The 24,069-nt window shown below is 34.7% G+C and overlaps 1 protein-coding gene across 1 annotated transcript in view; it reads left to right on the forward strand.

Moving 5' to 3' along the window:
* The window catches only part of EndoA (SH3 domain containing GRB2 like, endophilin-A), a 730,848-nt gene extending 714,122 nt beyond the window's left edge, over positions 1-16,726 (forward strand). Inside the window, exon 12 of the mRNA XM_089594978.1 lies at positions 16,594-16,726. Coding sequence (XP_089451104.1) covers positions 16,594-16,713 — 120 coding nt within the window. The 3' untranslated portion in view covers positions 16,714-16,726. The remainder of the gene's footprint in view (positions 1-16,593) is intronic.
* Positions 16,727-24,069: the final 7,343 nt, after the last annotated feature.

The following is a 24,069-nucleotide window of genomic DNA, read 5'->3' on the forward strand; positions in this document are numbered from 1 at the left end:
TGAGAAAACCATCAAGGAGGTATTTTACTCTGGCATGTTAAGCAATGCGCCGCGCAATCTTTTAAATGACTTTTACGTTCTAGAGAGTTGTTGACTAACTTGGAGCATGAAATATAATACGTGACATAAAAAATATAGCCCAATAGATTTGGTCTGCTCTAGCCTCTTTCAGTTTCGTTCGGTCTGGCTCAGATCTGGATGGTAATACCGACGAATACAAATAATGTCTTTGCTGGAATGCAGTTCTGTAATTGCGCAGCGGAATACGGAACAATCATGCGAATTTCTGCGACTTAGTTCTTGTCTTGTGCTACTTCACATGTTATGTTACTATTGATTAGTAATATTTCAAGCAGTTTCATTGGCTGCGTGGGCATATTCTTAGAATCAACTGTAAGTTATAAGTACATGTTAGTCAACGTATTAATATTAACAATAAAATTAATTGAGTACTTATAATACATGTAAAGTATTATTGTAAGGATTATTATAACCTATGTTTGACATTTTCAGAGAGTGCTGGAAACTTCAAGAAACTTTGCTTGTAATATTAGTACCTTTACTTGCACGTATTAACGATATATAAATCATAATAACAGCCCATGCAGCCAATACAATTGCATATTTAAATTTTATCAATGATCAATAATAAAATTAAATATTCAGTAGCAGAAGACAATAACTAAGTTGAAGGCACGGTGTAAGATAGCGTTGGTTTTCACCACCATTGGCATGTCTGATTAATTGCTTCTAGTTGGCCCCGGAGGTGGCACTGGCAAGTGCTCGGGACCAAAACACAAAGACTGAAAACCAACGCTGGTGTAAGATATACAGGTGAATCCATTGCCTATATTGCCTACAGTAAATTTTTGTAAGCATTATGTGTCACTTCCACTTTCTCGCACTAGGTGTCGCATAGGAAACGAACACCGAGCAGACGTAGAAGTGAAACTATATATGGTGGTACCTGCTATCGCAAGTAATATAACTATATACAATATTCGACTCTTATTCGCCATCTGCTAAAACTTAAATGAAACAGCACAAACATTTCACAAAAATTATGCGTACATGGGACCAATTGCATATCTTACACCGTGGTTGGAGAGAAGTGCACAGCGTTGTTCTGACAAAGGAACTTTACAATTATAGTCTATGGCAATCACCATGAAATATTGGAATTAGTTTAAGGGCATGAAACCAGCACCACAAGCGGATTTAACTACAAACGTCGTTCCTATACTTGCAGCATACTAAGGGCCATAGACTACAAACATAGTTGATTCGCCAGAATAAAGCTGGAAATGCATTATTTTCAGTACGTTGTGGAATCGCTAGTAGAATTGTGCACAAGTATTTTTTGGCTTTTTAGTCCAAAACTAGCTGAGCCGATTCAAACTGCTTAAAGATAAATAATTGTGGCAAAAACAAATTTAATCGATTTCAAAAGAGGAGCTATTCTGCTAGAGGCTGAATTGAGTATTTCGATAGTCGCAATAGAGTTTTAAATTAATGGTCATTCAACCTATGTGGGAACACAGTGGGGGACGTTTGTAACATTTCCGTAACCTTTTAACAATTATCCGTGTAAGCTTTACGATCGTGTTTATACATGAGTGTATACATCATATACATATAGTTACAAACTTATAGCACTGACAAACTACAGACTAAACGAATGGACAATCACACGTAGACCACACGCGCACACACCATAGAGATATAATAAGAGAAGGTATAGGGTCTCATGTGAGCAGCACTGTCCACTGGAGCAAAATAAGTGAAACGATTGTGGTACCTGTCAATCTCTCTCTAAACTCTGCCCTGATTGGCTACATTACAGAGATTTAAATACATGATGTGAGTCTCAACCAATCAGAGCATAATGAGAGAGCGATAGACAGGTACCAAAACCTTTTTTCTCTCTTGGCTTCAGTGGACATGCCTCAGTCTCGCTTTCCTGCTCTATTTATTATATCTCTATGGCACACATACGCGCGCGCTCGCACGTGCAAGGAGACTCGCGGATACACCGGTACATCTATAAACCGGGACTGGCCTGTCCTGGCACCCTCTGGATGAAGCTTAACACCATACATTCCTGATTTAACCTCTGCTATTCGGCGTATTAACCGCCATTAGCTCTGTCTCTTTCACTCCAGAGACTTAGAATAGTCGATTGCACCTATGTAAGGTTCCAACTTTTGCCACCTTACAGGGACCTTACACATTGACTTTTGGCGGTAGTCGTACGCTTAACACGCTGAATTGCTTACTGTTATTCGACCACGACCACTAGAAACACTAGGACCACCAAAACAGCCAAGCTGTTTCAAAATTACAGACGCGATCGTCAATTACATGATAGCAGCTGTCACAAGACAAACTCAAGTCACCGACTGCTTGATTACTAACGCTGCTATGTAGAATTCCTATTATCTAAAGGAATACACGATTGAGTAGTCATAAAGTTGTATACGCATCTGATTTTAATACAAGGTATGCCTACAGAAATAATTTCATGCCTTACTAAGTTAGGTATAGGTTTATGTATATGTATGTACATGTATGACATACTTTTGAGTTTAAAGTAGCACTTGTGCTTATAGCAAAGTGCAACTGAGCATATAATACAGAGGTATATGAATCATAAAGATAAACACGTCATGGTCAATGGCACCTTTTATGTCACTACCTTATGCACTATCTCTTTGTTCCGCTCTTTCCCTCATTTTCTTTTGCTCTTACTTCTCACCTATAATTATTCTGTACATGTGAAAACATCACGGGCACACACTAGGCTTAGCGGGGCTTGTCACTGATTCTTCTGTAGCTATCCTCAGTTGATCAAGCATTTATATATACCAATGTCGACAACTTTTACCTCTGTAAATGCGGCCTAAGCTTTACCCAAGACTCATTGCGTAGAGAAACTAAGCATGTTGATACATAATGTAAAATGTTTCTAATTTTAAATTTTGCATCTATATTGACACTTACCTTAGGGCCGGTCTTTTGTAGCCTACTGTCAAAGCATCAGACTAATCCCAAAAAAACCTACAATGCTCTGAAGCATTGTTGCTAGCTGCAGTGCCCTTTTGCAATGTGTCCTGATGTTATGCCCAGTACGTTAGCATCTTTTTTCTTATCATAGAGCTCAGTCATTTTGGTGATCCAAGGTATTTATTTGTTTGTGTCTCTTGACTGTTGAAGACTGTTCTGTTGGCTCAAGACTGTTTCTTATTTATGGCCTTACTATTATAGTCATTGAACGCATGCTTCACAAGAGGTTCGTAATACCCGGTTAAATACTTAGAGTTAAAAGGATAACTCAGGATCGTCAATGACTGGGGTACTCAGTATCGGCTAGAAAGAGCTTCCCTCGTAACGTCTGCTAGTGAGCGGCAGACTTGGTTCAAAAGTGGCGGGCTTTTTATGGTTAATTAGTGGGCGAATCGTTGTTACAGTCAGCTTGTTATTTTTTGGAAACAGTAATAAAAAATTATTAATCAGTGAGATAATTAAGCACTAGATAGACCTTCAGAAGGACTAATAAGGTTAGTGGTGGTTAAGTATACGTAAAGATTTATGATGGCTCTCAACACGGCTAGTGGTGATACTTTCAGTAGGAACCTAACAAATTTTCAGCAGATATAACTACCCAAGCCCTTTGAAATTGTTCTTTTTAACTTCTTAACTTGCTGTTTAAGCAAAAGGTACATGATATGCTACGGACGTTAACGCTTACGACACCTTTTTTGAATTCACTGGGTCATCTTCACGGTCAAGGTTAAGAATGAACGTAGGTTGCCAGCTCATTCCAAACCTTTAGAGTGTTATATTCAGCTGCATGACTAAAAGCTCCATTTTCGACACACTGACAGTGAACAACAATAGAATTTGACATCGTGTTTAGAATTATTATAACCACACCCACTGAATTTGATTGCTTCAATATTACTTGGACGCCACCTACTGCATCTTACTAATTGAAAAAGCAAAATCAGCGTTTTTATTAAGAAACTGGGAGATTACTTATTAATTTTATTATTAATTTTTAAGAAAACAAAACCATGTATAAACCATCTCGGAGGTGTCAAGAATAAGTATGAAAAATTTTATCAAAGTCGCTCTAATCGTTTTCACGGTTAACGATCACAATGATTTCTTGGATTTTGCTTTATATAGTACGAAGATAAAGTATTTTCTTTTATTATATCAACTAGACAGTTTATGTGGTAATGTGCCATGCTCGCCTCTGTTGCGCCAGCTAAATCATGCTGGCAACTCTGTGGTATGTGTGTTCTGTACGTCGTAAGAGCGGAGTGATACCACTTTTCGTGTCTATCATAACAAAATTTTATCGCACATAATTATGTGACTAAAGGAGATACCCGGAATAAATAACACATTTCCAAATCATGCGACAAAAATGATAATCAACCTATGCACTAATACATTAATAATGCGTTTAATCTTTCATTTCAGACGTTGTCAGCAGCGCCAGTGTGGTCTATGGGTTTTCCTCACAGAATGGTTGGATTGATAACCCATAAAAAAAACTTTGAATCTCATCCGTGTTTGTCTGCAAGTTTATACGTCACGTCTTGAATGACTATTACAATTAGATGAGGGCCCTTGTATAATTATAAAAACTTTATTGTGACATTCGCTTCCGCAATCGATTAATTATAATCTTTGAGCAAAAACCTTAGTACCAAGTATATACTTTTACAAGCTCTGGCCCTGATTAAACCTTTACTTTTGAGTAATGCCAACTCTACGAATATTCTCAGCAGCAAAAACAATTTAGCGTTGATACTTAATTGAAGAAGAGCGCAAACCAGGATCGTTGTTTTCTCACAATAGTGTAAGCCGTTGATTAAGGGGCAGTTCCAAAAGTGTACACGATGTCGTTTTACTATACGCATTATTCATAATACATTGAATGATCGACATAAGACACTTCCAGCTTGTGTGTTAAGTTTAAATAAGCGCTCGAAAAATTTTCTACAACTCTTTGATAACACGTTCCACATAGTTTCTCTGTGAGTTGGATACCTTCCACTTTTAATCGTGTGACCCATGCCCTTGAATTCAATTGGGCCTATAATCACTTTGTGATTACAGGTAACACTTTGAATTCAACTTGGTTTTTTGAATGAAAAAATTAAGTGATGGAAACTTTTGATAAAAGTCATAGCAGTAGTAGCTTTTTTAATGTTATACAACAGAGCGAATTTGCTGAAAAATCTACCAGTACTAAAATACAGCAAACTTCACCATGGTATACCAGAAAAAGTCCATAAAAATGAACCAAAGGAGGTTATTTGGTTCATCTAAAATAATTGGTCGCATTTTACAACCACGCAATAGCGTTTATACTTTAGTTTTCTAACAAACTTGGCACCCATGAAACTCATCATTAACAAATTAATTTTCTTAATGCTTTACGATTAAATGCTTCTCCAATTACTGAAAAACATTTTTTAATCCTACATATAATTTACCTATATAATCCATGTACTTCTCAACGCAAACCCCTTATCGAATTTTTGGAACTACGGCTCGATTTTCTATTGGAGATAGTCAATGTAAGACCCACTCGATAATTTTATAATCTCCTTGGTTCAAGCTTAATTTTTACTGAGTTCTTTAAGCTGTGGATCAAATTATTGTATTTCACTGATTATACTAATCAAAGTGACGAGCGTAAATTTTTTCGCTCAAAGTGAATAAATAATAATGGGATTAATTCTGTCAGCCCCCAATTTTGTAGACTGAGAGCATCTCTCACTTGATTTTTAGAACCTTTGATATGTATAATTTTAATGTTGTTATACTATGTAGTGAAAATCTTTTTTTCTAACCATCCATATAAACTTAGACAGAAAAACAAATTTAATAACCTTCAGGGAGAAGTTTTCACAATAACTTTAACCACTACTAATTAAGATCAATACTTTTTAGCACCAAGAGTATTGCCAGGAATTCAAGCTCCGTTGTTCAATAGTTGACTTTGCTCCCATCGATGTTCAATCACACATTCCTGTTGGTTTTTATCCTCTTGGCATAAAATAGTAATCAAACTATTTAAACTATTACCCGTACATAAAGTAAACAGGAGTTTTATTTTTAGATCGCAAAAAGTTATTTTAAAGAATCTCTTTGATTTCGTAAAAGATCTCAGATTGTCCTAAATTTAATACTATTTTCCTCTAGTGTGTCATAAAGATTTTAAAGGTTTCATTGTATTAGTTAATTTGACGGAGTATTTGAAACGTAATTTAATCAGACCATGAAAAGCATGTATTTTCTTAAGATTTGTGAGTGGCAGGAAATTAAAAATTATAGCAACCTTGTCTGGGTCAGTGGTAATGACATCCTTTGTGATAAAATGACAAAAGAATCAAATTTTCTGTCTACATAAAATCAGCTTTTGAGAACTAACGGTGACTCGTGAATTGAAAATCAGGTAAAAAATGTGACTCTGATTATACATACAACGTTGGGGCAAAAACGCAGTACATCAACAAGAATTAAGCTCAAGTGGGACCAGTTAAAAATTTCGCCGTAAGATTTAAGTTAAACATGACTCCAACATTCTGGCATCGTTGAAAAAAATCGTCAAAATCCAAAAACCCATCGTGACTATTAACTTATTTTAACTTATTTCTTGCGCATCCAAACAGAGCTTTTGCCTATTTTATCTTGATCATTGGCCGTAAAGAGCTGATAAAAAGACTGACACATGTTTTAATGATACCTAAATTTAGTATCTGCTGAATCTCATTGTCAACCCTATCGCAGATGCATGGGTACAGGGCAACTTTTATTAAAAAATGTCTCGTTATTGATGACGACAATAGTATCATCGTAGTTTTTAAAACACCCAGATTTATTACTAAAAATCACTTGAGATTTCTTAACAAGGCGTTTCAATGAACTTTTTTCGTTAATTGATAGCTCTTCGAAATTCATAAGTTTTTCAATTATCTCTGTACTCAGAAAGTCACCATTGTGAAAATAAGGATGATCATCGTGTCTTGACTCAATCTAATCAATGGTCCTTGACTTCACTATTTTACATTTTCGAATAATTGAATTTTTTCATCTTATTTTACGAGTGCTATGAGCATCCACAAGCTCCACTATTCCTTTTTTTAAGTCTACAGTAAGATTTGTGATTTCTTGACTATGAACCCCAGATGCACACTTAAACAAGTTGGGGTATCATATCAAATTCTAAAGTAATTAATACACCATTGATTTTTACAGATCTATGGAACTGCAATTTAGTCTGCGTTACTTTCTTCCCTACAATTCCTACGGCTCAGATACTGACTGTTGGGAATGACATCTTTGCTCGTCAATCTTTGCCTTGCAAGTTTTTAAAATCCAGTAATCCAGTAAGTTAAAATTTTTGAATCACAAATTTTCATGAATAAAATCTACAAAATTAAAATTTTTCAACCTGCTCAATTTAAGCTGAAGGTAATCAATGTTTCAAATCCAAGTAATATGTTATGAAATGATGTGATTTAAAAATGTTGAGAAAATAGTTAAAAAATTTCTATGCCAACTAAATGGAGAAATTAAGATGTGAGTGTGTAGTAGTGGCACGTATTTACTATTAAATTAATTTATTTTAATAATGTAGATTACTATTTTTAGATATAACAAACAGTTTTTAAGGGTTAGATAATTAAAAAATAAAATTTGCTACTATCTTCAATGGTATTTTACATACTACAATGATTAGTTAATATTAAATTAGTATTATCACTACTACGCCGGCCCACGCAAGAACTGTTGCAATAACGGAAGTTTACACGCGGTCAAAACAAAGCAAATGAAAGTTTCCACGGGCAGCCAAAGTCAAGCAAGGTTACGTGTGATCAGTCGAAATTCACGTATTACCGCGCCGGTAGTGAGTTTAGCGACAGCAACCATAGAGGTATAAGAATAGAGGAGAAAAGGGGGCGTGATATGCGACAGCAGAATTCGCTACGTAACGGGGCATCTGTCCTTGTCTGGCAGTTATGTCATTGGTCGAGTCATACATGAGAATATGAGATTGAATCAACTGTAGGACTCAGGACGAAGAAGTAGCCAATAACGTGGCTTTGGCAACAAGGACAGATGCCCCGTTACACTTAGTTATGCTGTCGCTGCCGCTAATGGGCTAGTATAGCGCTTTTTCCCTCTATTCATATACCTCTATGACAGCAACTGCACAAACGTGCACAAGGCTGCTTGTGTGTAGTGGACGGGCAACGTATGTGTTCGTGACTACTCGAGTGCACTCGAGTGCGCTCAAGTACGTAAGAAAACCATCAAGGAGGTATTTTACTCTGACATGTTAAGCAATGCGCCGCGCAATCTTTTAAGTGACTTTTTCGTTCTAGAGAGTTGTTGACTAACTTGGAGCATGAAATATAAAACATGACATAAAGAATATAGTCCAATAGATTTGGTCTGCTCTAGCCTCTTTCAGTTTCGTTAGGTCTGGCTCAGATCTGGATGGTAATACCGACGAATACAAATAATGTCTTTGCTGGAATGCAGTTCTGTAATTGCGCAGCGGAATACGGAACAATCATGTGACTTTCTGCGACTTAGTTCTTGTCTTGTGCTACTTCACATGTTATGTTACTATTGATTAGTAATATTTCAAGCAGTTTCATTGGCTGCGTGGGCATATTCTTAGAATCAACTGTAAATTATAAATACATGATAGTCAACGTATTAATATTAACAATAAAATTAATTGAGTACTTTTAATACATGTAAAGTATAATTGTAAGGATTATTAAAACCTATGTTTAACATTTTTAGAGAGTGCTGGAAACTTCAAGAAACTTCGCTTGTAATATTAGTACGTTTACTTGCACGTATAAACGATATATAAAATATAATAACAGCCCATGCAGCCAATACAATTGCATATTTAAATTTCATCAATGATCAATAATAAAATTAAATATACAGTAGCAGACGACAATAACTAAGTTGGAGGCTAGGTGTAAGATAGCGTTGGTTTTCACCACCATTGGTGAGTCTGATTGATTGCTTCTAGTTGGCCCCGGGGGTAGCGCTGGCAAGTGCTCGGGACCAAAACACAAGGACTGAAAACCAACGCTGGTGTAAGATATACAGGTGAATCCATTGCCTATATTGCCTACAGTAAATTTTTGTGAGCATTATGTGTCACTTTCACTTTCTTGCACTAGGTGTCGCATAGGAAACGAACACCGAGCAGACGTAGTAGTGAAACTATATATGGTGGTATCTGCTATCGCAAGTAATATAACTATCTACAGTATTCGACTCTTATTCGCCATCTGCTAAAACTTGAATGGAACAGCACAAATATTTCACAAAAATTATGCGTACATGGGACCACTTGCATATCTTACACCGTAGTTGGAGAGAAGTGCACAGCGTTGTTCTGACAGAGGAACTTTACAATTATAGTCTATGGCAATCACCATGAAATATTGAAATTAGTTTAAGGGCATGAAACCAGCGCCACAAGCGGATTTTACTACAAACGTCGTTCCTGTACTTGCAGTATACTAAGGGCCATAGACTACGAGCATAGTTGATTCGCCAGAATAAAGCTGGAAATGCATTATTTTTAGTAAGTTGTGGAATTGCTAGTAGAATTGTGCACAAGTATTTTTTGGCTTTTTAGTCCAAAACTAGCTGAGCCGATTCAAACTGCTTGAAGATAAATAATTGGGGCACAAACAAATTTAATCGATTTTAAAAGAGGTGCTATTCTGCTGAGGCTGAATTCAGTACTTCGATAGACGCAATAGAGTTTTAAATTAATGGTCATTCAACCTATGTGGTAACACAGTGGGGGACGTTTGTAACATTTCCGTAACATTTTAGCAATTATCCGTGTAGGCTTTACGATCGTGTTTATACATGAGTGTATACATCATATACATATAGTTACAAACTTATAGCACTGACAAACGACAGACTAAACGAATGGACAATCACACGAAGACCACACGCGCACACACCATACAGATATAATAAGAGAAGGTATAGGGTCTCATGTGAGTAGCACTGTCCACTGGAGCAGAATGAGAGAAAAGATTGCGGTACCTGTCAATCTCTCTCTAAACTCTGCCCTGATTGGCTACATTACAGAGATTCAAATACATGATGTGAGTCTCAACCAATCAGAGCATAATTAGAGAGAGATAGACAGGTACCAAAACCTTTTTTCTCTCTCTGCTCCAGTGGACATGCCTCAGTCTCGCTTCCCTGCTCTTTTAATTACATCTCTATGGCACACATACGCGCGCGCGCGCACGTGCAAGGAGACTTGCGGATACACCGGTACATCCATAAACCGGGACTGGCCTGTCCTGGCACCCTCTGGATGAAGCTTAACACCATACATTCCTGATTTAACCTCTGCTATTCGGCGTATTAACCGCCATTAGCTCTGTCTCTTTCACTCCAGAGACTTAGAATAGTCGATTGCACCTATGTAAGGTTCCAACTTTTGCCACCTTACAGGGACCTTACCCATTGACTTTTGGCGGTAGTCGTACGCTTAACACGCTAAATTGCTTACTGTTATTTGACCACGACCACTAGAAACACTAGGACCACCAAAACAGCCAAGCTGTTTCAAAATTACAGACGCGATCGTCAATTACATGATAGCAGCTGTCACAAGACAAACTCAAGTCACCGACTTCTCGATTACTAACGCTGCTATGTAGAATTCCTATCATCTGAAGGAATACACGATTAAGTAGCTATAAAGTTGTGTACGCATTTGATTTTAATACAAGGTATGCCTACAGGAATAATTTCATGCCTTAGTAAGTTAGGTATAGGTTTATGTACATGTATGTACATGTATGACATACTTTTGAGTTCAAAGTAGCACTTGTGCTTATGGCAAACTGCAACTGAGCATATAATACAGAGGTATATGGATCATAAAGATAAACACGCCATGGTCAATGGCACCTTATTTGTCGCTACCTTATGCACTAGATCTCTGTTCCGCTCTTTACCTCTTTTTCTTTTGCTCTTACTTCTCACCTATAATTATTCTGTACATGTGAAAACATCACGGGCACACACTAGGCTTAGCGGGGCTTGTCACTGATTCTTCTGTAGCTATCGTCAGTTGATCAAGCATTTATATATACTAATGTCGACAACTTTTACCACTGTGAACGCGGCCTTAGACAGAAATGGGGGCTGCTAGCAATTTATATAATTAACTTTCCAATTTGGACGTTGCTACCTAGACCCACGAGCAGAGTGAACTGGGCGAATCTATCGCTATCACATATGCGTCTAATGATGGAAAGTATGTTGCAGTGTATTGTAAAGAGGTAAAAATTACTTCATGACTTCTGTTTAGTATTTTCTAAGATATTCAATATATCTTCGTTTTTACTTTAAAATTTGTTTGTGCAGGATGAGTAAAATGTGGGACACAAGGGAGGCAACAAATTTGCATGGCCTTCAAGCCGTAAGGAGAGAAACTATCTTTATCTATTACTCGCGAGATAGAAGGGTTAAAAAATCGATGCATTGGTTGACATCAGTAACAAGAATTGGCAAAAAATATTAGGCAAAAGTTGTAATTCTTCTGCCTCAGCTCAACGAAAAGGATTTATTCCATCAATAATCTATTTTATGAAACTGTTTCTACGCAAAATTGTAATTAAGCTCATAAATACTCGTTTTACTACGCCCTCAAAAATTTAAGGAGCTACTAAAGTTATATAAAAAAAATCATATTCATTAAGAAGTAAAAGATGCTATAATAACTTGAAAAAACAGTCTGATAAAAAATTAATATAAGTAAACCGTATACACAAAAATTTTGTTAAGTTTAAGTCAGATAAAAGGGATACATTGTAGTTTCTTAAACCAAAAGTATAATAATTTTTTTAAGTGAATATTTCTTAACGGCGTTGGGCAATTTCTTAGAATGATTAAAAAATGTTAAACTCGCGTCACTTTACATGATGCTGATCAGAAATTTGTAAGATTAAGGGAGAGTAGACCACCAGCGTAGGAGAGAAGTAATATTCCCCTCTCCACTGCATGGCGAAAATGTACAGCCTGTTTCTGTCTATGAGAAACCTGTGTAAAGGCCCCATCTATCTTCGTCTAGCCAAACCACATAATCAGCTGTTATACACACTCCTCAAAAGAGACATATAGCATCTAGTGGGAGGTCACGGGGTTTAGCTAGTTAAATACACATGCGGCACTTACTTAGAGGCATTCTCTCTCTGCTCTGATTACGGCGTGGCTGCTCTCTCGTACACTCTATTCTCATATATCTATAGGAGCGTGTGTGTTTGTACTACAGTCTATGACGAGTGCCATAAGTGCATCTACACTTAAAAAAATCAAGCAAATATCATGTACAGGGTGTTTCATGTGTAACTGTGTACTTATACTGATTTTCGGTTGAAACTATGCATGTTAGATACAGACTCTTGAGAGAAATTCTGCATGAATTATTATCTCGGCTTTTTTAATAATATTGCGAAGTTTATAATTTTATTTTTGGAGTGAAAATATCCTGTGGCGTGTTGGGCACTTATGAATGACTAATATACTGTCAACTCACGATACTAACGAAAGAAGACAAAAAAAAACTTTTTTTTAAATTAATGCTATAAACTTGAGAAAAATTACAGTATAACTAAACGTACAGATAAGCAAATGTTTATATATATATTGCTAATAAATTTATGAACATCAACAAGCAAAATTAAAGAGAATAAAATTAGATTGAAACTTGGTTTATTAATGCCAAGAATAAAATATTCAAATAGTAAAAGGAAAGGGTAGATAAAGAGGTCTTGGCACGTTAGTGATTAACTATATCAATCCTGCATAGGAAAAGGACTTTGTTCCAAACGTGACATGTTCATGCTTTTTTTTTATTATTATATGGAACTATCATTCTGGCTCCCTATGGCTTTAACGCGTTAGTAGAGTGGACAGTACTCTTATGACCATGAGAGTACTGTTCACCCTACTAACGCATTGAAAGTATTTCCTACAAAAATTATTTCCTTATCATTCAAAAATACCTTCGTTATTGTAAGAGTTTTTACTTCAGTTGGCACTCCCAAAGGTCTTTATTCTCTAATAACCATGTCAGTAATACCATTGTTAATTACTTTTTAAATGTGTTTCTTATAAGACTTTTAACATACGAGGTGTGTTCAAAAAGTAACGAGAATTTTTAAACTTCTCGGGTTTGGAGAGTCCACCTGTAAAATTTTTTTTTTTTTAAGTTGGTACACATGCCCCTGAAGTACGATAAAATTTTTGCAATATTCATTGCTTACTTTTTAAGAGGCAGCCGCTAACGTTAGACGTGTTTTTCGAGCTTGGCGATTTTCATTTGTGAAAAAAAATGGATCAAAGAATTTGTATTCAATTTTGCGTAAAAAATGAAATAAATTGTAGTAAAGTTTGTAAAATGTTAACAAAGGCATATGGTAAGACTGCTATGAGTAAAGCAAAGATTTACGAGTGGTATAAGTGTTCCAAGATGGCCGCCAAAACGTTGAAGATGACGAACGACCCAGACGCCCAAGCACATCAACAACCGATGAAAACGTGAAAAAAGTGGCATAGTGTATCATGAATTCTTGTCACAAGGTCAAACAATCAATGAGGAGTACTACCTAAAAGTTCAACGCCGTTTGCGTGAAGCGATCCGAAAAAAACGCCCGGATTTGTGGCAAAATAGTTCATGGCTTTTGCACCACGATAATGCACCTGCTCAGACTTCATTGCTTGTTCGTGAATTTTTGTCCAAAAACAAAACTGTAATGATGCCTCAGCCTCCATATTTGCCAGATATGGCTCCATGTGACTTTTTTCTATTTCCAAAAATAAAGAGAAAATTCAAAGGCCACCGTTTTACAAGCATAGATGACATTAAAAGCGAATCGCTGAAAGAGCTGAAAGCTATTACAAAGGTCAAGTTTCAAAAGTGCTTCGAGGATTGGAAAAAGCATATATTCATGGATAAATAAATATTTTTTTCATAAAACAAAAATTCTCGTTATTTTTTTAACACACCTTGATTAAAGTCATCTTAAAAATAATGAATATTTTTAACATTTTAGTAAATGGTTTAAGGTTTTAAGGTTTTAAGGTCTTGGGTCCTATTTTTTCATGCAACACAAATTTGAAATAGTTCACTACGACCTACCTTTCTTCTAGTATAACCCTGACTAGTGCGTGGTAGTTAAGGAATGGCTAAGAATTGTATTTGTGCTGGGGAGCCTGCAAGATTAGGAACCAACACACAATCAGTATCAGTAATTATATGTTGGAAGGCAGGTTCGTTGCACAGTGTAAAAGAGCAAAATTGCTTGAGTTGCCAATTCCATAAAAAAAAACATGTTCAAGTAGCTTTTATCTATGTTTAAATTGAGTGCTCAATAATCCATGAATCCCTGTAATATATACAGCGATTATTTTTGATTATTGGTATATTGATTTTTCCTTTGGTAATTTTGTCTTATTCTAAGTAAATTTATTTCTGCCTCTCTGGGCACAGATAAAATTCTTATACGTTTAAACTTACTTTTATTTTCACATAACTCAATTTCTTCTCTACTTGTGAACTCGGCAATAGATAAAAAAAGTTCCCAATTAATTAGATAATAAAATAAATAACAAAATCACTTATAAATAAATTCTGAAATAAACTTTAAGTAATATTAGGACTCGCAATTACCTATGGAGAGGTAGGTTTGAATAAATAAGTACAATTAATCATTCTCTTTCTAAGATTTATTTCCTTTTATTTTAATAAGAAAATTATGTTTTCAATCGCTAGGTTTTTACTTTTATTTATTTTAATAATTATCGCAATTTCAATTTAACTACCGAAAAGTTACTATTGTATTTCAAAGGCTGCAAATCCAAAATAAGTTAAATTTCGCGCTTGAATACAAAATGGATTAAGTTTTAATTTTTGGTGTTGCCGAAATGTATTTTTAAAGATTTTTAAATTTTCTTGTACAAATTCTCTTTCGCGTTGGAGGATCTACCGAAAGTAGTACAGCCTCGGAGTGTTAGTCCTGGGCTCTATTTCTGTTCTGAAAGAGTCACGTAGGGTTAGGTCGTCCTCGGGGCCTTGGGTATCTAAAGCAAAGCTCTAGTAATCCATCCAAATATTTCACCCAAGAAGCACCGTCGCTATCCTTAGTATCTCAACTACGTGGTCGCTTTCTCTCTCAGCTCGTGCTCGTCGTGGTTAGTACCGGTGCACAGGAGAGTTCCAGGTCTGGATATGCAGCGCATTTCTACGTCCCATGTTCGCTGCAAGAGGTCACCGTTTCCGTGCACGTCAGCGCCTTTTATAGCTGACTTGCAGACAATTCGCGGCCGTAATCTACATTATCTCTCTGCGCACTATCGATTATACATATTTGCTGATAATCCTTGAGCATATCTTATCTAGCTTCTTGCGCGTACTTGACAGTGCACATTATATGCTTCATGCTGACTCTTTAAAATTTAACTTGGCAAATTTTATATTTTTTCATTAATTATTTAAGAAAAAGGAAAACAAATAATAGGAATAAAAATTGTACATGATAAATTTCTAGGTGATAAAGAATGCCACCTTGCATCACGTACTTAGTAGTCAGTTTGAAATAGTACTATAAGAGTATAGAAAGGACTTCACCTTTTTGTCTATTACAGTTTTATTTCATTTTATTTCTTTTTTTTTATTATTTTTTTTTTTTCACTGGGTTACAGCGACAGCCTACTTGCCTAGTCGCTGGGATCTCCCTCTTACCACCTATGTGTGGGGGTGTATTTCCAAACTTATTTCCAACCCTTTTACTGATATCATACCTAATCGGTTGACACAGTGGAAGTATCTTTGTGAATCACTTCGCCAGTTAAACTGACACTCTCTGCACCACTGGTGCATCGGGTCCACTTACTACTATGTAGCCATTACCCGGAGAGGACTCCATATTTCAGGACGTCCACTCCTCACCGGTTAAGCTGGCGCTCTCTGCCAAAACATTGGATCCAGGCTAATTAGCATTCCCAGAGAAGCCCCATGTTTAGGGACCACTCTTCACCAGTAAGGCTGGCGATCCCTGCCTGGCGCATCGGATCCGCTAACCCCTACCTATAGCTCTAACACTGTTTCACATTCGCCCCAGCCCGAAGACTTGTGGCACAAGAAAAAGACTCTGAAATTACTCACAAGGAAAATTCGACGGAAAAACCGGCCCGATAACAGCCGAGGTTACATAGGAACTTTTTCCTGATAAAAACAGTTTTTGAAAATATCTGTATTTACCTGGAATCGAACCCATGGCCCCTAGAACAGCATTGTATTAGTAACAAGCATGCTTGCCACTGAGCCAACACTGATTTTTCATTACAATTATATTTATTTTTATTCAAAACTATATAAGTAGATAGTTTCTGCACATCAAATTTATCGTTGTAACTATGATATTAATTAAATTATCTTACCCTTAAAAATGTAATCATTGTATTTTCGAGAAATAAACAAGACGTTTTTTTTAGGAAAATGATTCTATCGTTTTACATCAAAAAATAGATGATAATTGGTTTGAAGGAAGTGTTAATGGGCGAACAGGATATTTTCCTATGTCATACGTACAAGTTGTTATACCTTTGCCATGATGTTGAACGATTCCTGCTAAAGTATCGCTTTTTTGATAAATTTTCTGTAATTAATAAAAAATTGTTTAACTGTTAAGTGTTTGCATCTGATTATTTGTATTTCCTAATCCTTGTGTTAAGCATGTTGTTCATTATTAATTACATTTTATGTGGTGCTTGTATACAAATTCATACTGTTTTAAGTATAATTAAGGAGTTCCGTAGTAAATAAAGTTCTGAATTGCATATTTGCTAAACATAATAATTTCTTGTATTACATGTAATTTTATCACTTATATACCGATTCTATTGATAGAAGGAAAAAATTAGATATAATTTTCTTACGAGGAATTACGACAGCCCATTGGCTTATTTTCCTGGGCTACCCACTCACCACGTTTGTGTGGGGGTATATTACGGCACCAATTTACTAATTTCGTAACTGATATCGTACCTATTATACCATGGTTACAGTTGGAATATCTCTGGTGGAATATCTTGCACGTTAAGCTGGAATTCTCTGCACCAGTGATACATCGGGTCCACTCACCACTGTGTAGCTTTTCTTTGGAGAAGACTCCGTATTTCAGGACATCTACCCCTGGACAGTGAAGCACGTGCTATCTGTCCAAGCATTGGACCTAGGCTAATTAGCATCCCCGGAGAAGCCCCATATTTCAAGGACCACCTCTCACTGGTAAGGCCAGCGATCCCTGCCTGGCGTCTGGCATCAGATCCGCTATCCTTACCTATAGCCCTAACACTATTTTGCATTGACCCAGGTCTAAAGACCTGTGGGCAAGAAAAAAATCCTGAAATCACTGTGAACGAAAAGTTTACAAAAAGACCCACCGCAAAACAGCCAAGGTTTTATAGGAACTCTTTTTGGCGAAGAAAGTTTTTCAAAAAATCCTGAGTGCTAACTCACTTTTCTTCACAAAAAAAAGATTTTGAGAAAAATTAAATTGCACTATAAAAAGAGCAGACCAAAATTTGTCGATATGTATTGTTAATTAATTTTTTAGCTGTCTCCCAGCTATGATGAGTGAGTTGAACACACTTGTTTAGGCAAAAAAATTCCGCATGTGCAAGGTGGCCCGCTTTGAGTAGACAAGCCCATTTATATTGTAGTTTTGTATAAAAATTAACTGTTATTTAAAAAATTGGTTTATTTTAATCTGTCTTAGATAGTACTATCTGACCACTTTCAAAAATGTAAAAATATCCCTTGTAATTTATTTTATTGACCTCTAACTTTGGTATTCCATGCTTAGTACTTTAGTATTCCGTACATTATACTTATAAAAGTATATCAAGACTTATTTATTTAAGGGAGTTTTCTTGGCAAGAGAGAGGAAGACCGATCTTAGAGAAAGAAAGAGAACATCAAACTTTTTATGAGTAAGAAGTGTGGCAACGTTACGCTTGTGAAATAGACAAGCAATTGGAGCGGACATCGGCTGTCGTATAGGTAAACAAACCAAACGTTGCGATTTATCATGCGAATTGTTTCCTGTATGTATATGTGAGCATATTTTAATTAGTATAAGAACTAGTTCATATAAATATTTTCTATATGCCCTCCAAAGTAGTGTCATTTTTCGTTTTTAATTTTCAAATATCGTGCTTAACGTATTCATGTCCTGTATTTATTTATTATTGTGACATATGGCCTCAGAAATACCAACCTAACGCAACGTTGCCACATTTTCGTAAGTGAGAAAAATATGGACTGCTATCGCATCAAATATTTTGCAGTATCAATAAATAATAGTTTATGAAGTTCTGAACCGCTCTAAAAAAGACACAAACGTTCTTGAGCGATTAATAAAAAATATGTTTCAGTTATTTTAAAATTGGATCTTTAAAAGTACCGTAAGAAATAAAAATGTATGAGGTTCAGTACGATTTCATGAATTTCTATAAGAGCACGTGTTAAAAGATACGTTCACATCTCAGCTCACAGGTTCTGAATCGGTCAACAATTTTACTAGTCGTTTTGTATGATATTAAATGATATATTTGTAGAGGTTCATCTAAATCTGATTTTTCTTATTTTGGGAGGAAACTTAAGTTCCTTAAGTGAGTACTTTCATCCCAACATGACTTACTAAAATAAAAAGATACTTAGTCTAATGGCATTCATATAGTTGAAGAAAATTAAGAGATTGCTACTCTTTGTTCAAGCCCTTAAAAAAAAAAAAAAATGATCGTAAACTAAAGAAATTATGTAAATTTCTTACTTTAACAACTATTCAAGACAGATGCTATAGAATATTATTGACAATAATAAGCTCCTTGAGTTAAAATGAAAAAAGCGCCTTTGTTATGGCCACTCAATAAAAGAACAAAAGAAAAGAGATAAATGTACTTTTCTCAAAATGTGAAGAATGCCTTATATTAAGTTGCTTCAGGTTTATCTTCTTACGCTATTAATAATTTTCCTTTAGCTACTCCTTGTAGAAAAAAGGAAGCATCTAGATAACTTTTCTTTAAAACGTACATTGTATTAAACATAACAGTAGAACAAAACAGAAAAACTTAAATTTTACACTCAGCTCAAAGAAGTTGTCCTGTAACACAATGTCAGTTATATAATTTTATTAAGTCAGCTCAAGATTTTCTGAAAGAATAGACAAGAAAAACAGACTCAGTTATCACTGGTATAAAACCTTAAAGGCATTTTTTTATATGTGTACCTCAAAAAAACTTACAGCAATTGGGTCATACAAGAGTTCTAGTTGCTCAAACAATTTTAAAAGAAATGATTTGTGTAATAAAAACTACATTTTTTGAAGAAGAAGTTGTTTAATTCATATCATTTTCATGACCAGAAAAGGATTCTCACCGTAAGAGAATTAATGTTAACGTAGCTTCTAAGTACGAATAAATTTGACTTAAATAAGAACAGAAGATTTCCACATGCTTCAGGGTGAAATATATATATATAACTCAGTTTTTTAAGGATACAATACTTGTATTCTTCAGTTTTTTCCTGACTAAATATTTCAAGTTCCTAAGTTTGCAGTTAAACACGGTAAAGATGCAAGTAGAAAAGCACGTTAAATACAAATTTAACTGCATCAAGATATCAACAGTAGGCTGACAAATCGATTCTAGCGCTACAATATTTGAGTTCTTTTATTGGATATGTGTGATATTTGTATTTAGGGCCAGGTACTCCATTAAATATTTAATTAAAGATGGCACTATAAGTATGCCTAAAACTTATGCTATTGATTTTTCTTTTATTTAATTTTTTTTACAGATTATCAAGATTGTTAAAGGATGTATAAAGACAGTAAGAGGTAGACTTGTTGTAATGAACACGTTAGTTTGGTTTCATTATAAATTAAAAATGTGGCGATAATTGTGTCTTATGGATTTTGATGCTTAGGCTTAAGACGGATGCTGATCCAAGTTAACCTACGTACATCAACTTTTTCTTTAGTTGTATACAATGTTTGTCAGCACATCGTTACAATAGACAAAATATGCGTTAGATAGCAATACTATAAATATGCTGTCAGGAGAATTTGAAGAATCTGACGATAGCATAGGCAAGCTTTAGAAGGTATTCATGATCCAGTGGATAAACACAGCTCTACTTTTTATTAGGGACGAGGAGATGGTAGATTTCGGTAACGTCCCCATATCACATCTGTTGTTTTACAAATATGTCAAATGGCATGGAAATCATGCTACTGTGGCAGATAGGTTTGGACAAGGTGCGTTCACATGCTGAAGTAATTTGCCGTATCTTATGCATCCATGGGTGATGCATGGGTTGTGCACTGCTTGCCTAGAAATTAAAACTTGGCTTAGGTTATTTCAAGAGATAATTCAAGCCAGGTTTAAGACATGAAAGATATTTTTAATCTGATAAAAAACGTAGTATGCAATTCGTATTGTTCCTAAACATGAGCAGCACATTTCATCTTATAGTTCTTTAAATTGCTAGATAGAAATAATTAAGTTCAGGAAGATAGTAAATTGAATGAAGAATTAAGTGGTAGAAAAAAAAGGTTTATGGAAAGAACACAAGACTTGCAAAAGGACACAACACTCGCAAATAAAAATTCAAAGGTAGAATTGAGGAAAAGAATTATCAAAAACAAACAATAGATTCGACCAACACTTTCAATTTTTCAGGGAGGACTATCAAGGATTGTGAGGCTCCAAACCATTGACTACAGCAAAATAGAATACGTTTTCTGTTCCTGGCTTTCGTTTAAATTCTTGAATCAGACAGATCAAATTTAGTCAGTGCAGAAAATGTCGTTAAAGGCTTTTGTGCAAAACAAGACCCACAGCCATTCATTTAAGCAGAAAAAATGGTTGCATCTACACTTACGTCCAAAAATCGAAAGATACTTTTCGATTTGGTTCTATGTGTAAGTGATAATTTGTATGTCAAACATGGTACAAAAATGTTTTTTTAAAGCTTCTATTATTATTTTATAGCTTTATTATTAAGTTTGTGAAAGACAAAAGTACTAGTAGATTCAATTATTTCTTCACAAAATAATCAAAGATAGAGCTCTTACTGCAATAAATTCAGTCAGAATGACAAATAAAGATCAAGTACTGAATCTGAACTAAAGTAGATAATCCTTAGAATGTAATAACAGAGTGTACTGTATTATTAATTTTACAGTGATGCTGCAAGAGATCAAAGAAATTTAAAAAGTAACATTACAGCAAATTCTCATCAAATACAAAGCAAACTCCACTCTATCAGGCTCGATCCAAAAAAATTAACCTGCAACTAAGTTTTTGTAACAGTTTGACAAACTAGTAAACATTCTAGAGTAGTTAGTACATCACAAGTATTTCTAGAAAAAAAGTGTTTTTATTACGTGATTATTAATGGAGCCCCAGGCGTAAGAATCGTAGACATTAATAATAACGAAGGAAGTATACCGTATGTATATTAACATCAATATATTTTGATGCAGGAGGCAGTGGAATTACTCCCCAGATCAGTTAGTAGTGCTGCAACGAGCTATTATGGGGTAGGCAATGATGCATATATAACTACATTCACAGCTACTGCTAGCAAGCTGTGCTATTAATGTGATGACAGAGGTCACACTTTCAAGGACTATCTGAGGAAGAGAAAGAACCTTCGTAAGTGTTACATTTGCAATCGGCCAATGTGAGGTTTTAAGGCACTTATTAAAATATGTTGGAGTGGTACAAGCAAATGTAATAATAATAGTTGTAATTTTTAATTGCACAAGGATGATGATAGCATTAACAATTAAAATAGTGAGAGTAGAAAGTATAAAAGAGATAATGATAAAAATACTAAAAATAAGCAAAAAAAAAAAACTGTATGAAGGAAACCAGTCTAAAAGTAAATACGATACTAAAAATGACAATTATAGCGCAGTTCGTAGTTTTCATACATGTAGCAGTATGTCAAAAATTAAGTTCAAAGCTTAGCTCTTTAAATGCGCGAAGCATAATTTGTTTGGTAGTTGCTGTAAAAGAACTTCCAAGTTCATAGCATACTCAGGTGCTACTAAAGATTTCTTATAATTTAAATTAAAACATAGAGATTTAAAAAATCACGTTGGAAAATTGTTTATATGAAGTACCAACAAGTCCATCAAAGACTGAAAAGAAGAGGTAGAAGTATATGTTTCAAGTAGTAACAATAAAAGAGAGATATATTTAAATAGAATCATCTACTCTAAGGCACTGACAGGTGACTGGCTTTCACTTTGACTCTTTGCTGACAGTTGCTTAACAACGAATAATATACAAAAAATAGTAGAACTTACATACAGTGAGCAAAATGTAGATAGTAAAAATTGTCTAACAAACAATGCTGGTTCTAAAAGGCAATAATAGCTGTTAAGGTGAACAGCAACAAAAATTAAAAATAATAAGTAAGCTGATACTCTTAATAAACAAAATATACCTGCAATTTTAACCAACTTGCCTCATGATACTTACCTACAAAGTACATAGCAAAAGATGTTTACAAAAACTTTGAAAAATAAAAAAATAAATGGCAGAAAAAATTTCCTGCCTTATGGTATTATAAGATCCAAGAATTCCTTTTCAGTAAAATTTAAAATATGTAGGCAAATCAACAAAGCGATGCTTTATTATGTAGGATTTAGGTATGCATTAGCAAAATGTTACCAGGCGCTGAAGAAAAACCTTAAAATGAGCAAAACGTAGCTGTTTTTGATAGGTTAATTACACAATGTTAAATTTGCTAGATTTCAAAAGTAAAAATCATCGGTTTTATCATCAACAACACCATGAACACCATCATTATTATCATAATTTTAATCAATATTATTATTATTATCATCTTCAACATCATCACCATCATCATCATTATCATCATCATCAACATTACTATAGATATCCTCATAATCATCATCAACATCATCATCAACATCATCATAATCATCATCAATAAAATCATTCTCGTCGTAATCATTATCAATTTTATCACTAACATCATCTTTATCATCAATATTGTCATTATCATCATCATTATTATCATCATTATAATCATCATCAACATCATCATTATTATCATCATCATTGTAATCGTTCTCATTATCATCATAATCAATATTATCTCTATCATTATCATTATTTCATCATTATTATCATCATCATCATTATTATCATCGTAATCATCATCATCATCGTCAACATCGTCGTCATTATCATCATAATCATTATTATCATCATCATCATCACTAGAATCATCATCATCATAATCATCATCAACATCATCATCATCGTCAGCATCATCAACGTCATCATGACCACCATAATCATCATTACCATTATTATCATCATTATTACCAGCATCATCATTATCATCATCGTCAACCTCATTTTCATCAATGCCATCATCATTATCACCACCATTGTCATCATAGTCATTAACATTCTCATTATCAACATCATCGTAATCGTAACAAACATCATTATTATCACTGGCATCATCATCATCACCATTATCATTATCATAATTAAAATAATTAATATCATTCTTATCATCATCATTATTATCATCATCGTAATTATCACAATTATCATTTTCATCATCGGCATCATCATCATTATCATCATTATCATCATCGCCATCCTCATCATCATCATTATCACCATCATCCTAATTATCACAATCATCTTCTCTAACATCGGCATCATCATAATTACTAATATCATTATAAAAATTTGAATCAATAACATCATTAAACTTACTTTTATTAGCATCATTATCATTCTCTTCATTAATATTTTTTTTACTAACAACATTACTTTTATTATTATTATTATTATTTTTATAAATTCATAATCCTCTAGATCATAAATATTATTTTTACCAACATTATT

The sequence above is a fragment of the Copidosoma floridanum genome, unplaced genomic scaffold (genome assembly GCF_036245765.1).
Source record: "Copidosoma floridanum isolate Cflo_tuat_1 unplaced genomic scaffold, Cflo_Japanese_pri ptg000022l, whole genome shotgun sequence".
Classification (NCBI taxonomy): Eukaryota; Metazoa; Arthropoda; class Insecta; order Hymenoptera; family Encyrtidae; genus Copidosoma; species Copidosoma floridanum.